The sequence below is a fragment of the Aulonocara sp. 'chitande type north' Nkhata Bay genome, linkage group LG11, assembly GCF_057382095.1.
Source record: "Aulonocara sp. 'chitande type north' Nkhata Bay isolate Kocher_YH1m ecotype deep benthic linkage group LG11, A_spYH_male_GT1.1, whole genome shotgun sequence".
In the NCBI taxonomy this organism is placed as follows: Eukaryota; Metazoa; Chordata; class Actinopteri; order Cichliformes; family Cichlidae; genus Aulonocara; species Aulonocara sp. 'chitande type north' Nkhata Bay.
In genome coordinates, this window is record NC_141354.1 from 18,325,833 (window position 1) to 18,347,552 (window position 21,720).

At 39.9% G+C, this 21,720-nt stretch overlaps 3 protein-coding genes across 6 annotated transcripts; 2 read left to right on the forward strand and 1 right to left on the reverse strand.

Annotated features, from left to right (window-relative positions):
• Positions 1–480: 480 nt before the first annotated feature.
• mrs2 (magnesium transporter MRS2) lies at positions 481–11,255 on the forward strand. Of its 3 annotated transcripts, XM_086310871.1 has the most exons (13): positions 481–1,431; positions 1,519–1,588; positions 2,220–2,284; positions 2,814–2,850; positions 3,231–3,343; positions 7,014–7,175; positions 7,293–7,423; positions 7,557–7,673; positions 8,026–8,095; positions 8,441–8,523; positions 9,772–9,889; positions 9,991–10,104; positions 10,246–11,255. In XM_086310871.1, the coding sequence occupies exons 1-13, from the start codon at positions 1,222–1,224 to the stop codon at positions 10,303–10,305; spliced, it is 1,350 nt and encodes a 449-aa protein (XP_086166997.1). In that variant the 5' UTR covers positions 481–1,221; the 3' UTR covers positions 10,306–11,255. The 3 variants fall into 3 exon arrangements, with proteins under 3 accessions (XP_086166997.1, XP_086166996.1, XP_086166998.1); XM_086310870.1 differs by having other exon boundaries at positions 487–1,588; XM_086310872.1 differs by lacking the exons at positions 481–1,431; positions 1,519–1,588 and adding an exon at positions 1,849–2,111.
• LOC147318770 (putative integrin beta-like protein C05D9.3) lies at positions 2,689–13,927 on the reverse strand. The gene is made up of 10 exons (XM_086310873.1): positions 13,393–13,927; positions 12,629–13,246; positions 7,264–7,380; positions 5,903–7,163; positions 5,460–5,725; positions 5,017–5,227; positions 4,777–4,906; positions 4,321–4,626; positions 4,094–4,221; positions 2,689–3,660 (listed from the first exon to the last, which is right to left on the reverse strand). The coding sequence occupies exons 5-10, from the start codon at positions 5,711–5,713 to the stop codon at positions 3,655–3,657; spliced, it is 1,035 nt and encodes a 344-aa protein (XP_086166999.1). The 5' UTR covers positions 5,714–5,725; positions 5,903–7,163; positions 7,264–7,380; positions 12,629–13,246; positions 13,393–13,927; the 3' UTR covers positions 2,689–3,654.
• A 14-nt stretch (positions 13,928–13,941) lies between these two features.
• LOC147318771 (uncharacterized) lies at positions 13,942–20,805 on the forward strand. Of its 2 annotated transcripts, none has more exons than XM_086310874.1 (5): positions 13,942–14,283; positions 18,724–18,853; positions 19,483–19,667; positions 19,941–20,208; positions 20,377–20,805. In XM_086310874.1, the coding sequence occupies exons 1-5, from the start codon at positions 14,224–14,226 to the stop codon at positions 20,538–20,540; spliced, it is 807 nt and encodes a 268-aa protein (XP_086167000.1). In that variant the 5' UTR covers positions 13,942–14,223; the 3' UTR covers positions 20,541–20,805. The 2 variants fall into 2 exon arrangements, with proteins under 2 accessions (XP_086167000.1, XP_086167001.1); XM_086310875.1 differs by having other exon boundaries at positions 19,501–19,667.
• Positions 20,806–21,720: the final 915 nt, after the last annotated feature.

The following is a 21,720-nucleotide window of genomic DNA, read 5'->3' on the forward strand; positions in this document are numbered from 1 at the left end:
AAAGCTCTTTTTCACCTAGCTAATTAACATGTTAGTGGTAAGATCACTTTAAATGAAAACAGAGAAGTCCACAGTTAGGAAACAATTAAATGTATAGCTAAGTTCATGAAATCCTTTGTTACAGCTGGCAATACATGAAACAGAAGTATTAATGTGATACTTCAAATAAGACAACGGTCAAATAAAAAAACAACAACAAATAAACTTTAAATCGTTTTGTGGCAGCCTTTGACTAGTTTATTATAATTAGAATTTATTAAATTTAATAATTTATTAAAAATACAATATATTAGTATTTAACTAATTTCAGCATTTTGACGTACCATAGTTTGTTTCGCAAAACAAACTTACAGAGTAAGTCGACCTGTTATTTTATGTATTTTATTGAATTCTTCTCCAGAAACAAGCTTCCATACATTTAGTTCCTTTATTTACTTCCCATACTTGTCTCTCCCTGGCGGATACTGGCTTTTATATGTAATGCAAAGGGATCGCTCGTGGCCTCAGTATTTATTAATCCTCTTTGTGTGTTTCAATGACCTTTTTCTACAGCCACGGGTGTGTTTGATGGAAAGGTTCTCAGTCGGAGTGATCACCTCAATCATGGACGATCTTCGGCGCTCTGCGCTGCCGCCGCGGTGCATTATGGTCCAGAGAGCCCGTGCTCTTCTGTCCTCCTGTCATCACGTTAAGCCGGGGAGCTGTGTTTTCAGGTTGAAACACAGCCGCACATGTAGACTCGGGACACTTTACAGGCATCGGCAGGTGACCTGTCTGTGATACTCGTGTCTGCGTTTACTGTCACGTTAAAACTTGTCGGCTGTTGTGAGTGAAGCATGTTTGTTATACTGCAGCAGCTAAGATAGTTAGCATAACAAACAGCCGCGAGACAAAGTTGAAGAAAGTTATAAAAGCAGGTGAAAGCGAGGCAATGTGCGCGTGAGAGATACTTATGTGTACTGTGAAGTTACTGTAACGTATGTAACGGAAGTTTTCACTCTTGTTGTACCTGTGGGTCAGGACTGTCTCGTCTAACACATAGCTTGGCAAACATCTGGAGGGCACCGAGGCACCACTGAGAGGATTGTAAACACTTGGTGCTTGCAGCTTTCTTTGCTTATGGAAGTTAAAGCGTGTCTTAATTTCATCCTCCTCCCTTCCCTGCTGCTGTGCCTGGTATAATCCCTTGCCTGTGGTGAACATCAGCTCTCCAGCGCCAGTATGGCGGTCTGCGTAAAGGCTTTGTGTTGCGTTGGTGTGGAGATCAAAATGCACAAGTTGCTGCTGGCCGGCTGTGCGAACTTTCATCCAAAGTGGTTTTTAAACTCTCTTGGTCCTTTTTCCTCACGACTTGGTGGGACAAGAACCCTCAGCTATTATAGCAGAGCTGCAGAGTTCTGTCCAACAGGACACTCTGTGCCACAGGGAAATGTAAGACTGGGATCATTCAGCAGGAACTACAGTGATGTCTGCTTGAATTCACTGGTCAGTCAAGCACTGCCTTTATCCACATGTCAGACCAGAAGACCTCAGTGTGCTGCAGTGAGAACTGAGAGAAACCTGCTGCAGAGAGGCGTAGTGTGGCCTGGTAAGATGATGTAGTTAATTTGGCTCATACTGACCACAGTATACAAGTATTCCACGTGACCTATAGTTGTCTTTACAGTCATGGTAAAAATAGTCTCTTTCAATTCTAAGGTTTTATCTATTACAGCATGTAAAAAAAGAGACTAATTACACCTTTACTGCTTTCATATGAGTTAGGAGGGTAATGAGCAGCCAGCTGCTGCTAATCAAATGTATTTGATTAGCTAATCATCAGCAAGCGTGAGCATCCCTATAAAAGCAGACGTTATGGTAGTTTGCTGGTTTGGAGCATTTAGATGCATATTAACACAGTGCCAAGAAGAAAACACATTAGCACTGATCTTAGAGAAGCAACTGTTGCTGCCCATCATGGGATGTAGTGAGTTTTTCACAGGAATACATAGTCTCCCTTTAAATTTTTCTTTTCCACTTGACTGCATTTTAAGTTAGAATAATGAAGAATTGTATGCTAAGGTTTGTAATTCTAAACTTTATTATCCCGACCCAAAGCTCTGTACATACAGGTGAGAACCAAGCTATTGTCTTTCTGCTGTAGTCCAAGGTACTGCTCAACGTTACATGTCAAATACTTTCCTGCACACATGGTTTAACTTGGTCTTTTCTTTGAACAGTGTCCTTTATCTGCAGAAGAGTCTCAGACGCCCCTCCTTCCACTGTAGCTCCGGCATTTGTAGTGGTAAGAGAGAAATTAATTTAAGCAGTCATTAATTAATAGTTGCTAATACTACTTGAAAGGTTTTGGGATGTGGTTTGTCACTTTGTCTTGCTGCAATAAACAATATCTTATTATTTTGTTTACAAAACCTGTAGATTTCATTCACACGTTTATAATTTAACATACATCCTCCCCATCTTTACCTTAGAAACACTCAGCACCTGTGAGGTTACTGACCTGTCATCAGCTTACACCATTATTTATTTATTTATTTGTTTATTATTTTGGTGCTGGCATCAAAAATAAGGTTTTGTTACAAAAAACAAAAAAACCCAACAGTAACAAACAAACTTGTCATTTGATCAGCCGTGTGTGTGGAGATGGATAGATATTAAAAAAAAAACAAATAAGCATAGCATTTGGAATGCTCAAGTAATTTATTGTTATTATTTACATTTCACACAATTGTGTTTCAACGCTGTGCAAAAATGCAGTGAAGATGTGGTTGCTTGATGTAACCAATCAGCTTCATGTTTTCTTTCTTTGACAGATGAAGTTTGACCAAGAGGGAAATGTGACGTCATTTGGTAAGTGTGAGGAAATTAACCTCATTAATGTTTACATGTTGTTGGCACTGAGACTGATGATTCTCTTATCTCTGGCGTTGTGACAGAGCATAGGGATCTTTTCTTCTTTTTTTTTAACATGTCCCTGAAGTACTCTTCCGTATCCTTTTTATTATGTGTGGAACTGGACATGCACCACATTTTTGTCCATCACTGCTGTGTTTCTGTGTTACTTCCCCTGTGCAGCAGCCACTAATGGGTTGTGTTACCACCAGTGACTCACTTCTGTTATCCATGAGTAAAAATCAGTTGTATTTCAACCTCTACTTCATGTGTAGAGATTGGCCCAACTATATGTACATGTGTGCCTCTGCTCCTCCTTATTTGTTTTTCTCTTCAAGAAAAAAAGAAGACGGAGCTTTGCCAGGAGTTAAGTCTTCAAGCCAGAGACCTACGCTTCCAACACACTACCAGCCTCACTGCTAGAAATAACTGCATTATTTTACGAATGGCGGTATGTTTTATTTCTTTTTCCTTTGTCTGCCACGCTCCTCTTACACCACAGGAGGCGTAGCATGAGCCGCACCTGAGCCGAAAAACTGGAGTTTAATTTTTCAGATGTTGCTTTCAATCAAAATAAGATGATCTTTATCATGTTTTTGAAAAGTAAAAATCCTGTTATCATATATATGTTAGTCCAACCTACAATCTATCATCCTCTGGAACCATCATGGTTCATCATTTTACAGAATGAATGAATTCTGTTCTCTCAGCACATCGTATTTTATCTCCACCGTTGTCACGATGAGGTAGCCACACTTTCTGTCACACCTGATGACGAATGAGAAGGCACAGTCAGTTCAAGAACTATACTCAGAGGAGGAGATGCACACTCTGCTCATTCATCATAACCAGCAGTGATACAGAAAGTCTAGCAAACAGTTTTAACTAAAGTTAAAGTTTCACAATGTTGGCTCTGTGAAGAGTTTGTGGAAGACAAATAGAGGATACGGTGTTAAAGCAGTCTTGCTTCTCTTGTCTATAAAGTGTTCAGATGATGGTGTGTTTCTATATCTTCATTTTCTTGTAGTAATGATAGTGTCTGCAAAACATCGTACGGTATAAGAAGTAAATAAATATCCAGTCTCACGTGTTCATCTTTGCTCCCATCTCTAATGTGCTACACAAACAGGGCAGTCCTCACAGGTCGGCCCTTGGTACTGTGGCAAACACTGGCACTTTCCACAGACGCAGTTCCCCCTACCGTTGCACAGCTGCTGGTTTTTTGCCACACAGGAAGCAGTTTCCGTGCTGCAGCTGCAGTCACTACCTGTCCAGTTCGCATAACAGCGGCACATTCCACACTCGCATATCCCATTGCCTCCGCATATTCTGTCAGATTAAAAATGTAGTGTTTTAACTGTGAAGCTGTGTGATAACTTTATATCGGTATATTTTATATACAAACTCGTGGCAACTTTTTGTTTTTACCTGTTCTCGTGGTATGGACAGTCAAAGTTTGTGCACTCACAGAATTGTCCGCGTATCTTTTCTGGATTTTCCCGCTGGTTGCAGTGACACATGCCCGACACACACACACACCCCGGCCGCTGCACACCGGGGCGCCAGGGCGTGAGCGACAGGAGTCTTCATTTTCTGACTCAAAGGAAGTTATGTCAGTCTGACAAAGGTTTCCAACATAAGGCTGATAGCACACACAACGCCCACACACGAGGGCCCCGTGGCTGCTGCAGGTGGGACTGTTTTCCTCTCTGTTTTCAGTGCAACTACACTGACCTGGTGAAGCAAATAGATTTTTAATGTTATTATCACACTGAAGAAAAATGAGCTGAATTATTGAACTCTCAATTTTCTAACAGTCTCATGAAGACTTGCTTTAGGTTTTCAGACTCAAATGTTTCTCGTAGCAAGTTGCTGCAGACTTACACTGCAAAGTTACCTCCAACGCCACACTCTTTGCAAAGCCTCTGGGTGTGATCTGGACAGACCAGGGTCCAGTGCTGTTCTGGTTTGAGATGTCACTCTTACTGGGACATTGTGCTGCTTCCACAGTTACCTGCAGCGCCAGAGGAACTGTTGTTCGAATAATTTGATTTTGGGGGACAAACAAGAAGGAACATTTTCTTTCTGCAAGAGACTGTGTTGGACAGGATTTCTTTTTCTGACCTGCATGAGTAAGGGGTTTCCTGTAGTTATGCTACTGAATGTGATGTTGAGACCAGCTGGCACGTTGCTGGTGTCTAGAGTCAGGTCTGTGGTAGGATGATCACTTGGCATAGAGATTGACAGAGGAAAGGACTGGCTCACACCTGGCCTCAAATGAATGGCGAGCTCCTGGGGCTGCAGGAAGATGGTTTTGGCATCTGCTATGTCTGTTCTGCAGAAGTTCAGAATCACAAGAAATAACATTGTAAGATTTTTTTTTTTAACATCATAACAAAGGCCCTTTTCTGTTCCAAAATATATTTGAATCCAATCTGAAACTTTCATATTAATAAAAACAAAAGAAAACTTTGGAAGGTTAATTTCTTTTTTTTTTTTTTTGTATGGAACACTAAAAAACTGTCAGGTGTCCTTTAATGACTAAAGAGGTATTTAAAACAGCTTACCTGCTGTCATTCCTGATGACCTGCACACTGCTTTGAGGTTTATATATATGACCTTTATGACAGCCAGCTCTCTGCAGCCCCTTCACAGTATGACAGTGAATGTTAGAGTTGGGGGCAGTGCACCAAGCGCACTCAGGGCCGGATTGGATGCACTGATTGCAGCTGGAGTCAGATGTGGAGCATTTTTGTCCACTGGTCAAACTGAAACTCGGCATAACCAGCAGCAAGAAGAGATGGGACAGCTTCACAGCCATCGTTAGTCCTGACTGTACAAGGGTAGAAACCACAGAAGATATGTTTCAGTCTAAAATTAGAGGAAATAAAGTGTAAAGCAAACATAAGCAAGGACTGATCAGTAAGTGACTGAGACTGCAGTTACTGCAATACAAGCTTGTAGTTATGTGCTACATAAACAAATGTACACACACAGAATGCTTCATTACCTGAAGAACTAAAAGTTTTCAGCTCTGTTATGTCGTCGTGAGGTCTCTGCAGGCTGTGACATGCTGACCATTCACAGTTGTATGTTGGCGGTATCTAAGTGGGACTCAGGACCAGGGAGGCACAACTAGATCCTGATTGGTGCTCAAGTTTCAAATCTCTAACCACAAATATTTACAGTTCAGAGTCAAACAGAGCACTGACATGTTAACAGTAAAACGTTAACCGGGCGCCATGTCATGTCTCCAAAGCCTTTAAAGGAAATTCAGCCATGGAGTCTTTAACAAAAAAGCATATTTTAAACATTCACTCTTTGGATCAGAGTATGTGGATGAGGACAGACTTTTTTGCCCTCCCTGTGGAAATTTTATTATTATTTTTCAGCATTTCCCAAGGGCTGTTAAACAAAGCAAGGAAATTGCAACACAGCACACGGGAAACGTCCTAGTTTCATTTTGGTTGCTTACATTATTTTAATTTGCACAAAGAAATAAAACTATTGACATAAACCAGGATTAAAATTACTAGTCTCACTGATGCTAATAGTCAGTTGTGTCCTGTGAGTAAGTCTCGCAGCCCATTTTTTCCTTAGAGAATCTCTTAAGCTCCTGCAGATTTAATGATCTTCTGCTATGGACCCTTGTCTTCAGTTCACCCCACAGATTTTCGTTAGCGTTCAAGTTGGAGCTTTTTACAAGCCAGTCAGTAATGTTCACTTTAGTCTTCTGGAGGTTGTTCTTCACCAGGAGAACGTATGTTTTGCTGGAAGACCCAGGTTTACTGGTGACTGCTTGAGGCTTTCTGTTTTTGCTTAATTCCTTCCACCTTGACGAAATTCCCAGTTCCACACACACTCTGAAGCATCCTCTGTGTGTAATACTAATAATATTGACACTAATATTTTTTTTTTCTGAAATAATTTATTGTGTGGAGCTAGAAATAATTAATACTTAGTAAAAAGACAATTGGTGTATTTGGAAATGTTATACTGAAAATCCCTCCCTATTAAATATAACAGAAAATTTCTGTTATATTTAATAGGGAGGGTAATAATTTTGTCCTCGTCTGTTTGTTTAAGCTCTAGCCCATAACCTCCACTCGCTGTCTTTTCAGGCCTTGAAAGCCATCTTGACCCCGGAGTCTCTTATGGTCTTGGATTTTCGTGGTCTTGGACTGGAGCGCTGGTTAGTTCTGGAGCTCGCCCCCCAGCTAGCGTCACAGACGCACACTCTGCCCTTCGAGTTCAGAGCACTGGAAGCCATCCTGCAGCACAAGGTGAAACCGATCAGACCAGACAGAGTGCTTGTGTAATTAAGCGTGGTCTAACCTAGATAAAGCCTGAATGAAAGTCAAGGACACACACCTGAAGCTTTGTATTATCTGTGTCAACAGGTAAACACGCTGCAAGCCCGGTTGAATGAAGTTGAACCAGTCATATTGGATACGCTGGAATCCCTCGTAGACCCTAAAATCCTTTCTGCTGATAGAAGTAAACTACATGTACTTCTGCAGAATAGCAAGAGGTAATGAATCACTCAAGACATGTAATTGTATTTGAAGAAGTCATTAATGGCATCTGGCATATATGTAAATGGAAGTTTTCAGCCTAAAGATTTACAGTCTTGTAAGTTTTCCCTTCTCTCACGCCTGTTACAGCTTATCAGAGTTGGAGACAGACATAAAAATGTTTAAGGACTCCATGCTGAAGGTCTTGGATGAGGATGAGACGGTTGAAGAGTTCTGTCTCACAAAATGGACAGACCCAAGAGTTTTGTATGTCACACATGCACTCAGACACATGTATATGGGTGCTGACAACAGTATCTTAAAAATAGTTGGAAATCTCCAGTCAGTGGTGAAGCATGTTGAAAAAGAAAGACACGAATTTGTTGAGTTGCCAAGGATCAAAGTCTGTTTCCAGTCTGTTTTCACTCACCTGCAGATCATACGTTACAGGTTAACCTTTTTCTGTGTATGTGGGTTTTTGTTTTGTTTTTTCAAATTAAATTAATTCTGCCCAAACTGCCAGGCCCAGCTGTACTTCTATTTTTCATCCATCTATCCATTCTCTTCAACTTGTGTGCTTCTATTTTGTATATAACCTCATGTCTGTCTGCCTTTTTAGTGAAGAGAGCAGTTTGGGTATTGACCACGCTGAGGAGATGGAGCTTTTATTGGAGAATTATTATATGCAGGTAGCTGTACTTTAAATTCCCGAGTTTTAACATGATCAACAAATATTGCAATTATGCAAAAGTCTTGGTAAAGGCTGCATGCTCACACATTGTATAGGACACATTTGTCATAGATTTCATCAAGCCACGACCACTTCGTATGTTTTTATTTTTTTATTTTCATCTAAGCATTTATACCCATTTATGCTTCTGCTATGGTGATTACTTATTTCTTTGCCTCTATTTTAGTTTAATATCCGAAGCACTGAAACACTTTACATGTTACCTGTGGCAGTTGTGATGGGCTGTCAGTAAGGTGTAGGTTGTACAATTGTTGTCATATTGACCGTGAAATACTTCACACAGGCCGAGGAACTTGGGAACAGAGCCAGAGAGCTGAAGGGTCTGATAGACGACTCTGAGAGTGTAATCTTTATCAATCTGGACAGGTACGTACAAATTGGCTATACATTATGTATACATGCACACTATAGACTGATGTTTTTGAGAAGCAACAAACTCAAAACACTGATAATGAGGCTTAACAAGCCATTATTTTTGAAGATTGAATTTGATCTTATTCAGTCCCCCCCCCCCAAAAAAAAAATGCTTTGCCATCTACAATTTAACAAGAAAAATTAAATTTACTAAAAATTGATGCATCTTTGTACTCGTGTGGAATTTTGTGAGCTAGGGGGATGTTCTAACACGTCCAGATTGCGGTTTGGTATTGTCATCCTGAAGAAGGCAAGGTCGTATTTAAAAGATTTTTATCTGAATTGCAGTAAATGTTGCTCCAAAATAAGTACAGTCATGTGAAAGGAGAGTTTTGGGCGCACGACTGGATAGTCGCCTGTCAGAATGTTCCTCTTTCACAGGACTGTAAATGTGATTCAGAAACAGTGGCGCCTTCACAAACGTGCTCGTTACTCCTGCCATGTGCAGTTACACACACACACGCCTGCTGATAATAAGCTGATGGCATCCATTATTTCAAAATAGAAGTTATTTCAGAGACACTTACCATCTGTGGGATGCCTTTTTTTTTTCTCTTTTTTTCTAATATATACCCAGTTTTGTTACTAATTAGCATTTTTTTTTCCCCAGATGTCAGATATCGTCTAGGTTAGGAATGTGAGACTCATTTTATATCGAGGGCGACATGCAACCCACTTTGTTCTCATAAGGAAAACCAGCAAAACTACCTTTTCTGCCACAGTACAGAAGTTTCAGTACACATTTTTACAAAATAAATAAAATGAGACAAAACTGAAGTGCTATTTCAACAGTGTGTCTGAATTACAGAAATATATAACTTGGGACCCATCATCAGTGGTGGACCTTGGATTCATTGGGTGTTTCAGCCATTATCACTAGACACCCTCATCCAAGGAGGCCCTGCGAGGGTTGATCAGGAGTGTGTCACTGTTATTTCTACTTTCTTTTGTTTAGTTTTCTAAATTATTTTCTTCTATCAATTCACTGCAAAACAAAAGTAATACTTACCTCTTTAATATTTAAAGAGCCTCACTTCTTCAAAGGGATAGAAAAGGTGATAGCGAGAAGTAAGACAAAAGAGAAGAGAGCCGGAAGGGGGGCGCCTGATCTGGCATCCCACACCTCTCTGCCAGATCAGGCGTTCTCTTGTTTTGTATGATTTCTTGCAGCCACTGAGAGCACTGTGTGCTTTATTCCAGCCACCGGAACGTGATGATGCGACTGAATCTGCAGCTGACCATGGGGTCCTTCTCCCTTTCCTTATTTGGCCTAATAGGTGTGGCATTTGGAATGAATTTGACAACAGCTTTCGAAGATGTGAGACAACTTCTGATCAATACTTTTAATAGTTGTAACTAGTGCTTAATGTTTATGAACAGATATTTATGCACTGCTCTGCCTGTGTGTCTCTCCTACAGGACCCCCGCGCTTTCTGGCTGGTAACAGGTTTCATGTTCTTGGGCAGTGGGCTGATATGGAGGCGACTTTTATCATTTTTGGGACGGCATCTAGAGACTTCAGTACCCCCACGAGTAATGCAAACGCATACACAGACACTGTGCCTTGTTATGTGTTCCTGTAAAGTCCAGTCTGCGTAACACTATGCACACCTTTCCCTGGACTGATCCAGAGAAATGCATCCGTAAAAATAATTTCTTCTCTCTGTGATGCAGATCCCTCCAATTTGGAAGAGGAATATGAGACCATCAGACATCAAGGCTGGGGTCAGATGAAGTTCTACCTCGCAGATGATGGTTGTCTCGCAGCGCTCTTGGTCCTCTTTAACTTGATGCAAAGACTTCTGCTAGAATTTTTATTTTTAACACACCTCATTGTTTTACTGTCCCATGGCCACAGCAGAGGTTGAGATTACGCTCACATCTCTGGAGACTATAGTGCAGTGGTTCTCAAACTGTGGGGCGGGCCCCACTGGTATGGCATGGACAACCACGTAACACACATGAAGTTATATGATGTGAATATGATTTTTATTATTATTATTATTTTAGGGAAAAAATTGTAGCGAATTTTGAGGTGTGGACGATATCCATCTTGCATGAAGATCTGCTTTTGGTTTGGGGCATGTCAGAAGAAACTCTGCTCCAGTGTGTGCGTGTCACTGTTTCCCTTCATTTGACTGACGGTCATTTTTCATTTCTGCTTTTTATCTTTTTGTTTTCTTTCCTTTCAACGTCCAGTGCAGATAAAACTTTGAGTTTTCTTAGTGTTGCAGAGCCAGGAACAGCAGGACAAAGCCCGTCCTGTGCTTGCTGTGGGTGCAACTGTAACGTAATCAGCGGCTGCTAGTGCTCTGGTCAGGACTAGCTTCACTGCTATTAGCAGGTTTCTTTGCACTTACAGTAATGAGCACAGCGTTGTTGCCGGGTCCAGTGACGTCTTCACCTGTTTGCTCTGCTGCACTCTTTGAAGCAGGAACCGCCACCCCACACCTCGAGGAAGTGGTGGGGAAATACTGCACATCTCCATATATGTGTATTTAAAAAAAAAAAAGAAAGCCAGGTCATATAATAATCATCTCATTGTGGAGTTGTGCTTTATTCATTTCACTGGTGAAGAACAAAGAAAAAAAAAACTTTATATCACTGTGGAAGCAGTAAACCTGTGACTCTGTCCCTCTGTACTCTGTATGTTCTGCCTTTATTAAACCGGAGGAAGTACACTGTGCAGCTTTGTGGCATGGTGTTTGTGTCAACATGAGCGACAGGCACTTGCTCAAAAATGTCATTGTTTTTCTTATAAATGCAGAGTTTAGAGTGACTTTAAAGATGTTTTCAGCTTTTACCAAAGGGAAGCTTTATCATTTATAAACTTAATCAAGTATTATAAAAAATAATTATAAATTGGTTGATGAAAGGTTTGGTGTATCTGCATGATGTCAACTGAAGCCATAGATTAGGTCTTGTATTAGTGGTTCCCAGGCCAAAGGTCAGGATACCAACATAGGGTCACCAATTAAATCAGATGAGTTTTCAGGTTATTAACGAATTGGGGAGGTTATAATAACAGCTTATGAGTTCACCCATAAGATAATGCTTTTATTTATTACATGATTTATTTCTTTTTGGTTGAGTGTGTCAGCTTGACTACTGCGTGTTTTAACTCTATTTTCTGTTCTGAAATATATTATTTTCAGGGAACGTTGAATTACGTGGATCCACTTTTCTTTTGTGACATTGACCTGCAAAAATGTCTCAGTGAAACAAAAAATTCACACAAATGGATATAAATAACAAAGTAGAAAACATCAGTTTCTTTAAAGCTGAGCGCATGTAATGACAGATTTTTCAGATTTCTGATGAGCAATACTTGGGAAGATGTTTTATTAATGTGGACTGTTAGGCTATAAGACTAATATCCTTGGTTTGCTGTGTCAAATTAAGAACTGTTATGGCTGGATAATGTTTTTTATTATTAATATTAATTGAGGTACCTCACATGGAGTCAAAATATCCTTCTCACTGCCTAAGTGGTTTCAAGGTTTGGAAACTACACTAGGCTTCATGTTTTGTAAATATGAGTTGGTTTGAAAGGGAGTAAAGCATTTGACAGTAACGGCCATTTAAACTGCTTGGTTGTCATTACAGCCTTTCTCCACCAGAGGGAGTCATGAACCACACCGTGTGTCACAACAAGCTTGTCCTTCAATAAAAATCAATGGAATCATAAAGTTTTTATTGAAATCTATGTTTTTGGAAATTATTCCGTCTGATCTATGTGCTAATTTCTCCGATGTCTCAAAGGGAAACTTATTTTTGTTGTAAAATTTATGTGTGTATATTCCAACACACAAAAGATGGTTTAGTCTCAAATCAATCCATACTGTGATGATTGCTCCTAATCTCCTGAGACCCAGAAGAATAAATGTTTCATAGTTGGTTGGTTTGTTTGTTTTTAGATCATTTAAGTATAGTAGTTGAAATAAATGTTTAGAAGATTTTTTTTGGAAAATTATTTTTTATCTTAGTATGATGAAATGATATTGTTTCCTTTTTTTTTTTTTTTTATTAAACTCCATTCTGCACTCCTAATACTCACCTAAACATGGGTTGTTGGGTCATGCTCCCCATGGCAGTAACAGTGATCATGGATGGTGTGACAGAGCGCTGGGTGTGGCAGATAGGATTTTACTCATACTGCTGTCAGGAGGTGAGGTGGAAGAGGGCCAGATTTTGGAGCAAGAAGGTGAAAGCTTAGAGGAGTCCGAGCAGGGACAAATATAGAAATGTTGTTAAAGCTAGGGCTCTGAAGTTGTGGCATTTGGTTTCTCGGCTGCCATTTAAAACACCGGCCTGTGAGGGCAATAATCTTTTGGCACCCCTGTTGCATTCTGTTTAACAGTGGTCTCACCTTCCAGAGAGCTTCATTCTTTCCCCTTTAACGATTAAGATAATCCGTTACTTTGATGGACTCCCTAATATCTGAAAAATGTGCCTTGACTTACTGAACTGACTGTAACAAGGAACCAGCAAGTTCAGGTCCTAGGATATCTGAGTCATGCCATGAAATGGATGTTTTCAGATGAGCACGTCCCTCTGGTTTGTGTGCTCTGACATGTTTTTCAGAAACCTGGTTACCTATTTACACTTTGATGTAATCATAGGGCCTCCTGTCCTGGTGGTTGTTAGCAGCGTTGTCCTGTTTTCATTTTTCATTCTAATGAGACAGGAGAGGTACAGGTTAATGCACCTTTAGCTTATACATCATTAATTATATAAATCAGCAGAGAAAAGAAGGAATCAAACTTTTTTCTGTTTGTGTTTGATTTGTTTAAACATTAAGCAATACTTCTGATAACAAACCTGCTGTTGTGTCCCCCTTTGAGCTTTTACCTTCCTGTCTGACCTCCCTCCACTTCATTTCATGACAGCTCTAATCAAACCACAATTTTGAGTAAAACCCTGTCTTCTGTCTCCTGAAATAGGCTGAAAATGTGCGGCATTAAAATTTTGTTTTGGAAGGAGTAAAAGTTAAAAACCTCTTTTTTTTTTAGCAATAGAATCATAATAGCTACAAAAAAAACAAAACAAAAGCTTATCACCATATTTTATAGCCACAAGGGAGGGGAGTCCATTTTGAAAAGAAATGTTTGCCCAGCCCCCGCAAATATGGCATCAATAGAACAGTAGGATTCATGTGAATTACATAGAGATAAATGGCCTTTGCCTCAGACTCAAGTCCTCCAAAAAAGGGCAAAATGAATTGCTGGATTTAAAAAAGCGTATATCCACACTAAAAATGTAAATAAGAAAAAGCCGCTCGTTCCGCCTATTATTAATTAACCTCGGTGTAAGGCAGTTGAGCTAATGTCGTCACCTTGTCAACGGTTCCGGCTCGTGTGTGCGTCTCCACTACCGTCGTCAAGGACCGGCGTGCTGACGTCACCGCAGAGAGCCACGCTTCACGACCAGGCTAAACAACTTTTTCAGACGAAGTCCTTCTCACAACGAGTCCGGGACACACTCGGGAACTTTACTGAGATTTAACGAAGTGGCTCGACAGCGATAGCGCTACAACAAATTATACGTACTACTGAACACCGAAGAGCGAGTTGACCGTTTTCACTGTACCAACATATAATTTCTCGTTTTCAACTAGCGTGTTTTTTTTAAAAAATTGTTTTGGAAGTTAAAATGGGGAATCTGTGGTGGTTGTTCCTCGTCGGGCTGGCAACTGGGCCAATCAGTGGAAAAGTAAGTGGCTTTTCTTAAATGTTTTTTAATTCAAACATGTTCCAGTTGACGTATTAGTGGAAAAATACATATTAATTATCTTTAATATGTAAAATAACCGAGAAGGCTAAAACTTTAAGATATTTTTGAAAACGACAGCCCTGGGTAACGTTTGTTATGTTCATGTGGACTGTTTGAGTTCTACCCCATAGAGTTTACACATAAAATAAAAATATTACTCTTAATGTTATATCCTCAGTTTTTTGTCTGTGTTAATTATTATTATTATTATTATTATTATTATGTATTTACGTTAAATGTACCTTTAAAGTGAACAGCACGAATTCGTCTTTTTAAAACATAAATAAATGTTACCTCCGGATCTATAAGCTGGGTGATTTTTGACCTCAGCAGCCTTTTCAAACCGAGGCCAAGCGTCCAGTTGGTGTCAAGTTCACACAGGGCCAAAGTCTGTTCATCATTTAGCTCACAGCTTTGACATTTAAACCAGACCTGGCCTGAATTTCTCACCCACACGTTTTATAATGTTATACTGCAAATTCAAATTCTAAACCAGGAAATCATTCATATTTAACCAAGGTGGTTTAAGGAAAAAAAAAAGAGTATTTCAAAATCCTCCTCCTTTACCCCTTCCATTGTTTCTCTATGTGCGGCTGCTTTATAGCTGGAAAACACCTGGGGATGACAGGCTGAAGCAGAGCTTTGTTCATCGTCACAAAGTATGAAAAATATCCAGGCTGGTGATTTATTGACTGTAAGAAATCTCTAATGAGAGCCAGGGAGCCTCACCACCTCTGCAGAAATGCAGTTTGTTTAAGATTTATGGACTGTATATTGTGAAAGGAGACGGAACTGAAACACGATACTGCTTCTGGTGTATATTTGTAGCAGAGGAAAGAGACATGCAATCCCTTAGTAGGACTCAGGGAGTTGTGGATATGGTGAAAATGAATACAGCTTGGCATTCCTGTCCTGCTTTAAGGCCCCACAGGTTGTAATCTCTGAATATAATAGCTTGTAAACAGGTGTGGCCACTCAAAAAACAAACAAACCTTTTTTCTGCTTAACTTTAATTTGTGTCATCTCATACTTTGATCCGCAGATGCTTTGATTCGTCTTCATGTCATACCACTAATACACAGACTCCAGTCTTAAATTGCTGGGTGTGATGGGCTACATCTTACATCCAAACTATCTGTGTCCCCAAGTGTAAAATGGTAAATGGCCGGGGCTCGAACCGACAACCTTCCGATTACAAGGCGAACTCCCAACTCTTGAGCCACGATCGCCCCATGAGTGTGGCTGTAGAATTACTGGTTAGTCAGTCAGTGACGTTGCTCCAATCCAAAGGATGAATGTTTAAACAGGCTTTCTTCCTTTGACAGTTTGTGATCTGGTAGTTGTGTCATTTTTCTGGATGGATGAGTAACAGCGAGTTCCACTGGTCTAGTCCAGGCAAGCACGCAGCTGCGTGGGATATGAGCAGTTTTTCATCCAAATGCTAAGAGCGAGAGGAAAAGGGTAACACCTCCTCACGGTGCTATTAATGACGATTTTCGTAGGGCTTCAAAAGCACTCCACTGAAACGCCTACATGTGAGGAAGAAAAAAAACGTTTAGAAACAAAAGAACATGAATATAAACTATGTAGTTTGACACTTGCTGCTGTGGAGAACTAAAAAGCCTGGTGGGGCGGAAGATATGTGTTCTCAGTTAATCAGCATTAGTCACAACATTGTTCTGTGTGTCAAAGGCAGTCTGTACACATGCGATTAGCTGCAAGAGGTTTTTCTTTTGATGAGTTGCTGTAGCAGTTTGTTTGACTTTCAGTGTTAGCATGCCCTTGGAGAGTTTTTATTGTATTTATTTATTTATTTTTCAGTATATATTTTTTATTTTTAACCACATATCACTGATTATCTTGACTGTTCTTTGACCACCACACAACTAATGGACAAAGCTATATTAGGTCTTTGCGTACATGGAGTGGACTGGGACCTGTAGTCTCTGGTCAGCAGTTTCAAATTACTGTAATCTGAATTAAGGACATAACAATCACATGTAAGACAGAAGTAGATATTGTGTCACATTTTGCCTGTTGGCATCACTAAAGACTGCATTACCAAACTCTGTCTGATCACTAAAGTTTTAAGAGGAATATTCATTTTCTCTTGGCATCTGATAATTTTGTCCTTACAGGCTACAGCTACTTAATGTCTGTGGACATTTTATTCATTTTATGCCTTAGTCAAACATACACCACCTTCAACACAGCACTCTGCTGCTGCTGCTGCTGCTATCCAAGTGATGACAGATCTGTTGTGTGCTTTTCGTTGTTATCTAAACTAACTCTCGATCTGACCATGCTCTCATTACTTTGCAGCTCACTGGGGATATAGCTAGCTATCAGCTAAGGAGAAACAAAAAATAAGACTTTGATGATTGTCAGCTTTAATGTTGCCCTCCACCAACACTCAGTCTGTGGAGTGATACAGCTGTTTCCAGTAAACTGTCTTCATTGTGACAAAGCACCAGGATATCAGAATGTTATATACAGAGTGGGTGTGTAAATCCTGCATGCATTCGTATGCTTTCCAGATGTGTATAAATTCTAAATCACATCTTCCAGTAAACCCCAGTGTAAAACTTGTATCTGTCAAGGAGAACTGATTCAGAGTCAGCAGAAAACAAACTGCCAGTAGGTGGGAGGTCAAAGCTTAATGGCATTTAGTGAAATCAATTCTAAATTAAAAATATTTGATTGATCCGTTTAAAAAGATAATGTGTTGACTCAGCTAATCGTGTGGTTAACATCTGGATTTGGTCTGGTAAAATAAATGCCAGTGAAACACAGTACAACACTTTGATCTAATACTTTTTTGTATGACTATCAAGTCAATGTTATTTATGTAGCTAATTTTAATACAACCGACGTTGACCCAGAGTGCTTTACAGGCACACTCATCTGCAATCCAAGAAGCCAGTTACAACACACAGAACTCACATAAACAGCATAGTAAACATAACGATTAAAAAGAAGTCAGAAAATAAGAATAAAATCAGAACTAAACTCTAACAATAGTTAAAACAGCTATATAAAAGAACTTGTCCAATCTGTGATGGACCTCAGACTTGACTGTTAGCAGTTAAAAAAGGTACGTCTTTAGAGGTCTTTTAAAATAGTTGGACAGATTTTGCATACATCTACCATAAGTTTGCTGATGTCTGATTATAGCCTTATAACCTGATAATTCTCAAGCTAGGCATAGAGTATATTTCTCATTGTGTATGTGACACAGACAGTCACAGCTTTTGCTTTTCTAATCTCTGGCTGAAGTCGGTGAGAACGCCAGCACCTCTTCTGCGATTTTAGTCACCCTTGGGTTTACGTGTTATTAATGCTTCACATGAATACACCAGTATCTTGGTGACATGTTGCAGAATGACCTTAAATGTTAGGTGTACAGTTGCAGATCAGATAGATTTTATATCTGTATCCCTTCTGTGGGCTGCTTGCATTATTGCATACTGATAAAAAGGTTTGTTAGCAAAAGAAAAATGGTGTTAACTTGAAAAGAACTGTTGCTTTGACAACATATTTTGTGAATTTTTATTGGAGTAAAACCTTTTTCTGGAGCAGGTATCTTATGAGAAGTACACTAAACTGTGCTTCCTTTCCTTTCTCCCTATTTTCACCCTCTCTCAGCACCTGTGTTAGTGGAAGCGTAGTATACATACCAGACATATTTCAGGTCTCAATGGGCCATATTCATCCATGTCTCTGTGTGTGAGTGTCTCTCCCTCTCTTAACACCAGCATATGTTTGAGCTTCTTTTTCTTTGGCTCTTTATCGATTTCAGCACAGTTAGTGTCTTTCTTTGATTCATGTGATCTCCGGTTGTGTTTGAGCCACTCGTCTCATTACCTTCTGTCTGCCTAGGCCTTAGATCAAGGGAAAAGAAGGTCACTGGTTTTCATCACACTCCTCTGTGTAGCATTCGGGTTGGCGGAAGGATTTCACGAGGTGCAATCTAATATGTGAAGCGGCCCTTTCCATGTGTGCGTCTACTTGCTTGCTCTCTGTGTTGTCTTTGAAGCTGCTTTATCTCATCCCTCCTCCTTTCAAAGACACTTAGTTCTCTGCTGCGTGGTTCTGCAAAGTATCACAAATTACTGCCACAGCATGTGAAATGATCAAGAAAACAGCCTATATCTACTGCACATACTATAGTATGGATGTAATACTCTCAGACAGCAGCATGCACTGCTGCATATTTGGCCAGCATACATCATTGGTTGTGAGAGGTATTGTCTTACTCCAGAACTGTAGCGAGATCCACATGTTGTCAATTAGTGAAAGGAATTCTGTGTGAATCTATGTGTGCGTTTCTCTCCTACTTAAATAAAATTGCATGTTTTTATCCCCCCTTCTTTTTGGCAGCTCTTTGTCTTCTCCCAGTCATTTAGCCCAAGTGATGACTTATACATAGAGGGCCGAACATCTGGTGACCTCCCTATAGACGATGAAGATGGTGATGATGGTGGGTCAGGCTCTGGATCTGGAGATTATGGTAAGGATATGTATGCATATATATCTATCTATCTATCTGTGTGTGTGTGTGTGTGTGTGTGTGTGTGTGTGTGTGTGTGTGTGTGTGTGTGTGTGTGTGTGTGTAATATATCTATATGTATATTTTCCCTGTATTGCTTATTAAATAGAAACTTCATCACAGATTATTAGACATTATTTAACTCCACTCGATCATACATGCAGGCTGGTGAGTAATACACAAGTAAGCCACAAGTGCTTGTATGTTCAGACACAGATGCACTTACAATATACCAGATGTTTGTCCTGAGGTGATACAGTGGAACCAGGTGACATTTTATTGGAAACTCACAGACTTTGAATGACTCACCTGCGTAAACTGTAGTGAGTGATGTCGTGGCACATTCAGCGTGATATAAAACTGCATTACGTTCAGGTGAATTTCAGTAAGTTATAAAACTTGCAGTAGGAACTGTTTCCACATTTGTGGCAGACTCTGCTGTAAAACCAAGTAACCTCAGATGTCAACTCGTTATCCAAGAAAAACGGTCCTATTCCTTCAGTTAATCCAATAGATTAAAAAAAAAAAAACTATTCTATAATAATGAAAAGAGACATGCTCTGAAGTGTTTTGTGTTGGTGATTTCTCAGTTTCCCGTGCCCATTCAGATGCCGGGGATATGGTCCTGACGTTGCCTAGCCCCTCTAGCAAAACAGAGCAGCGTCAACCACAGCCTACAGTACACTCTCCAGACAACCCACCAACCACAGTGGCACGCAGCCATGATCCAGCAACTACAGCGAAGGAGGCTGACATTTTCCCTGATGGAGACAAGGTAAAGTATGACTGTTCCTTTTGATTCATGTCCTCATGAAGTCTGACTTATGTCCATCTTCAGGATGATTCATCGCACACACAAGGATATTTATTCTTTTAATTTCAATTGGTGATAGTGAGAGTAAATATTAAGGTTGATTAATTTTGGAGCAGAGAAACTAATTGTGATTTATTTGCTACCGCTTTAAGGTGTGAATAGTGGTAAATGGAAAGTATCTAAAGCCACATAATGTCTCAGCATTTTTTTTAAACTGTGCTAATATCCTTATAGGGGCTTGGTGTTGGCCCAACAGCTGACTGGTTTGGAAAGGATGCTAGTCCCAGCACCACCAATGTGCCTCCCAGTGGCAGTACTAGAGCTGATGGTGTAATCAATTCTGGCAAGGAGAGACGCCTGGATGTGTTAAATCCCCAATATGAAGAGCCTATCAAAAAGTCTGATGAAACTCTTACCAAAGCTGATCGAGAAGGATTATTTGGTGAGAACTCTATGGAGGTATCCTCTGAGAACCTGCTGGAGAGAAAAGAGGTGCTAGCAGGTAAGGACTAGGTTTCTACTGTCTTACCAGTTCATTACAAAATTACAGTAGTGAGTTTTCAAGAAAATTTAGACTTCTGTTGAAGAATCTGAAATGTTAAGTATAGATAACTGTTATAAAAATGTTATTTTTTAAAAATAATTTCGTATTTCTTTTTTCCGTCTCCAGCTGTGATAGTGTGCGGAGTCATTGGATTCCTCTGTGCTGTTTCCCTCTTGTCTCTCCTTGCCTACCGCATGAAGAAGAAGGATGAAGGTAGCTACGACCTGGGAGATAACAAACTTTCTGCAACTGCATATCACAAAGCACCCACCAAGGAGTTCTACGCCTGAACTGACTAATAAGAACAAAGCAGGGTGGATTTTGGCTCCTGCCTATTAAGACTCAAATGGATCTATAACCAGCTGAAGATGATTCTTCTTGATGAAGTTTGAAGTAGACACCTCTGCTCCTCTCCAGTGCTGCTTCTTTGTTCTGTCTTTTTTTTTTTTTCCTTCGCCATTCCCAACTTCATCCGCTGCCACTTTATCTTTCTACTTAATGTTCAGTGTTTGTGACAAAGGGGTCATAATAAAATAAAGTCAAACTGTTAAAATGCTTTCCTGTCATCCCATGCTAAGGAAGGAGTAAATACCCATTCAAAGTTTTAAGAATGAAATCCTGAAGTGGATCATTGTAGTGTTGGCGAGTCGTCAGTGTGAAACGGTCCGACGCTGTGCCTTTAGACCTAAGATGAACTACGCTGGACAAGAGCTGATTCTGTGTGACCCAGAAATTGATTGCTCCTTTGGATGGATGTACGCTGAACCAGCCCAGTTCAGCCTGGTACTATATTCTGTATAAGAATAGTATTAAGATGGACCTTAAAAAGTTGACACTTTTTTTTTCTGTCCTCTGAGGTCAGATTGTGTTTTTGTGTTTTGTTTTTTCTGTGTTAAAAACTGTCTGTGTTTCTTTTTACTTTCTGTATGCTTTCTTTAATTTGTTTTGGTTTTTGTGCGGGGCGGGGGAGGGGGGTTACATGAATGAACATTTTCATATGCTGCCCAGTATTGCATTGAGAGATTTTGTTACTTTGCAGGTACAAACATTTGTTGTTGTCACACAGGCACTTACAGAACTGACCAAATATAGATACGCTTTGTTGTTTGTAAAAAAAAAAAAAAAAAAAAATTTGTGGTAGTTTTTTTTTTTATGTTTAGAGATTATATTTCTGTAAGCCATTTTTAAGCAATTTGTCTTTGACTTCATACAGTGTGGCAGCCTTAGTAAAACTCCCTCAGGCATCTTTAGAACACATGTAATATGTTCAGGACTTTTGGGGGGGTTTTGGTGACTGAGTGCTGCAAGCGTGTGGACAGGTGCGTCAAAGCTAATGACTATAATTCAGAAACCATAGAAGCGATCAAGGTTTTCTGACAACAGCCAAAGCGCATTCCTTTCTCGCTGTCCTCTGTATACAGCTATAATAGTTGGTTCAAGGTTTAAAGGCCAGTGAGAGCATTTACTGCT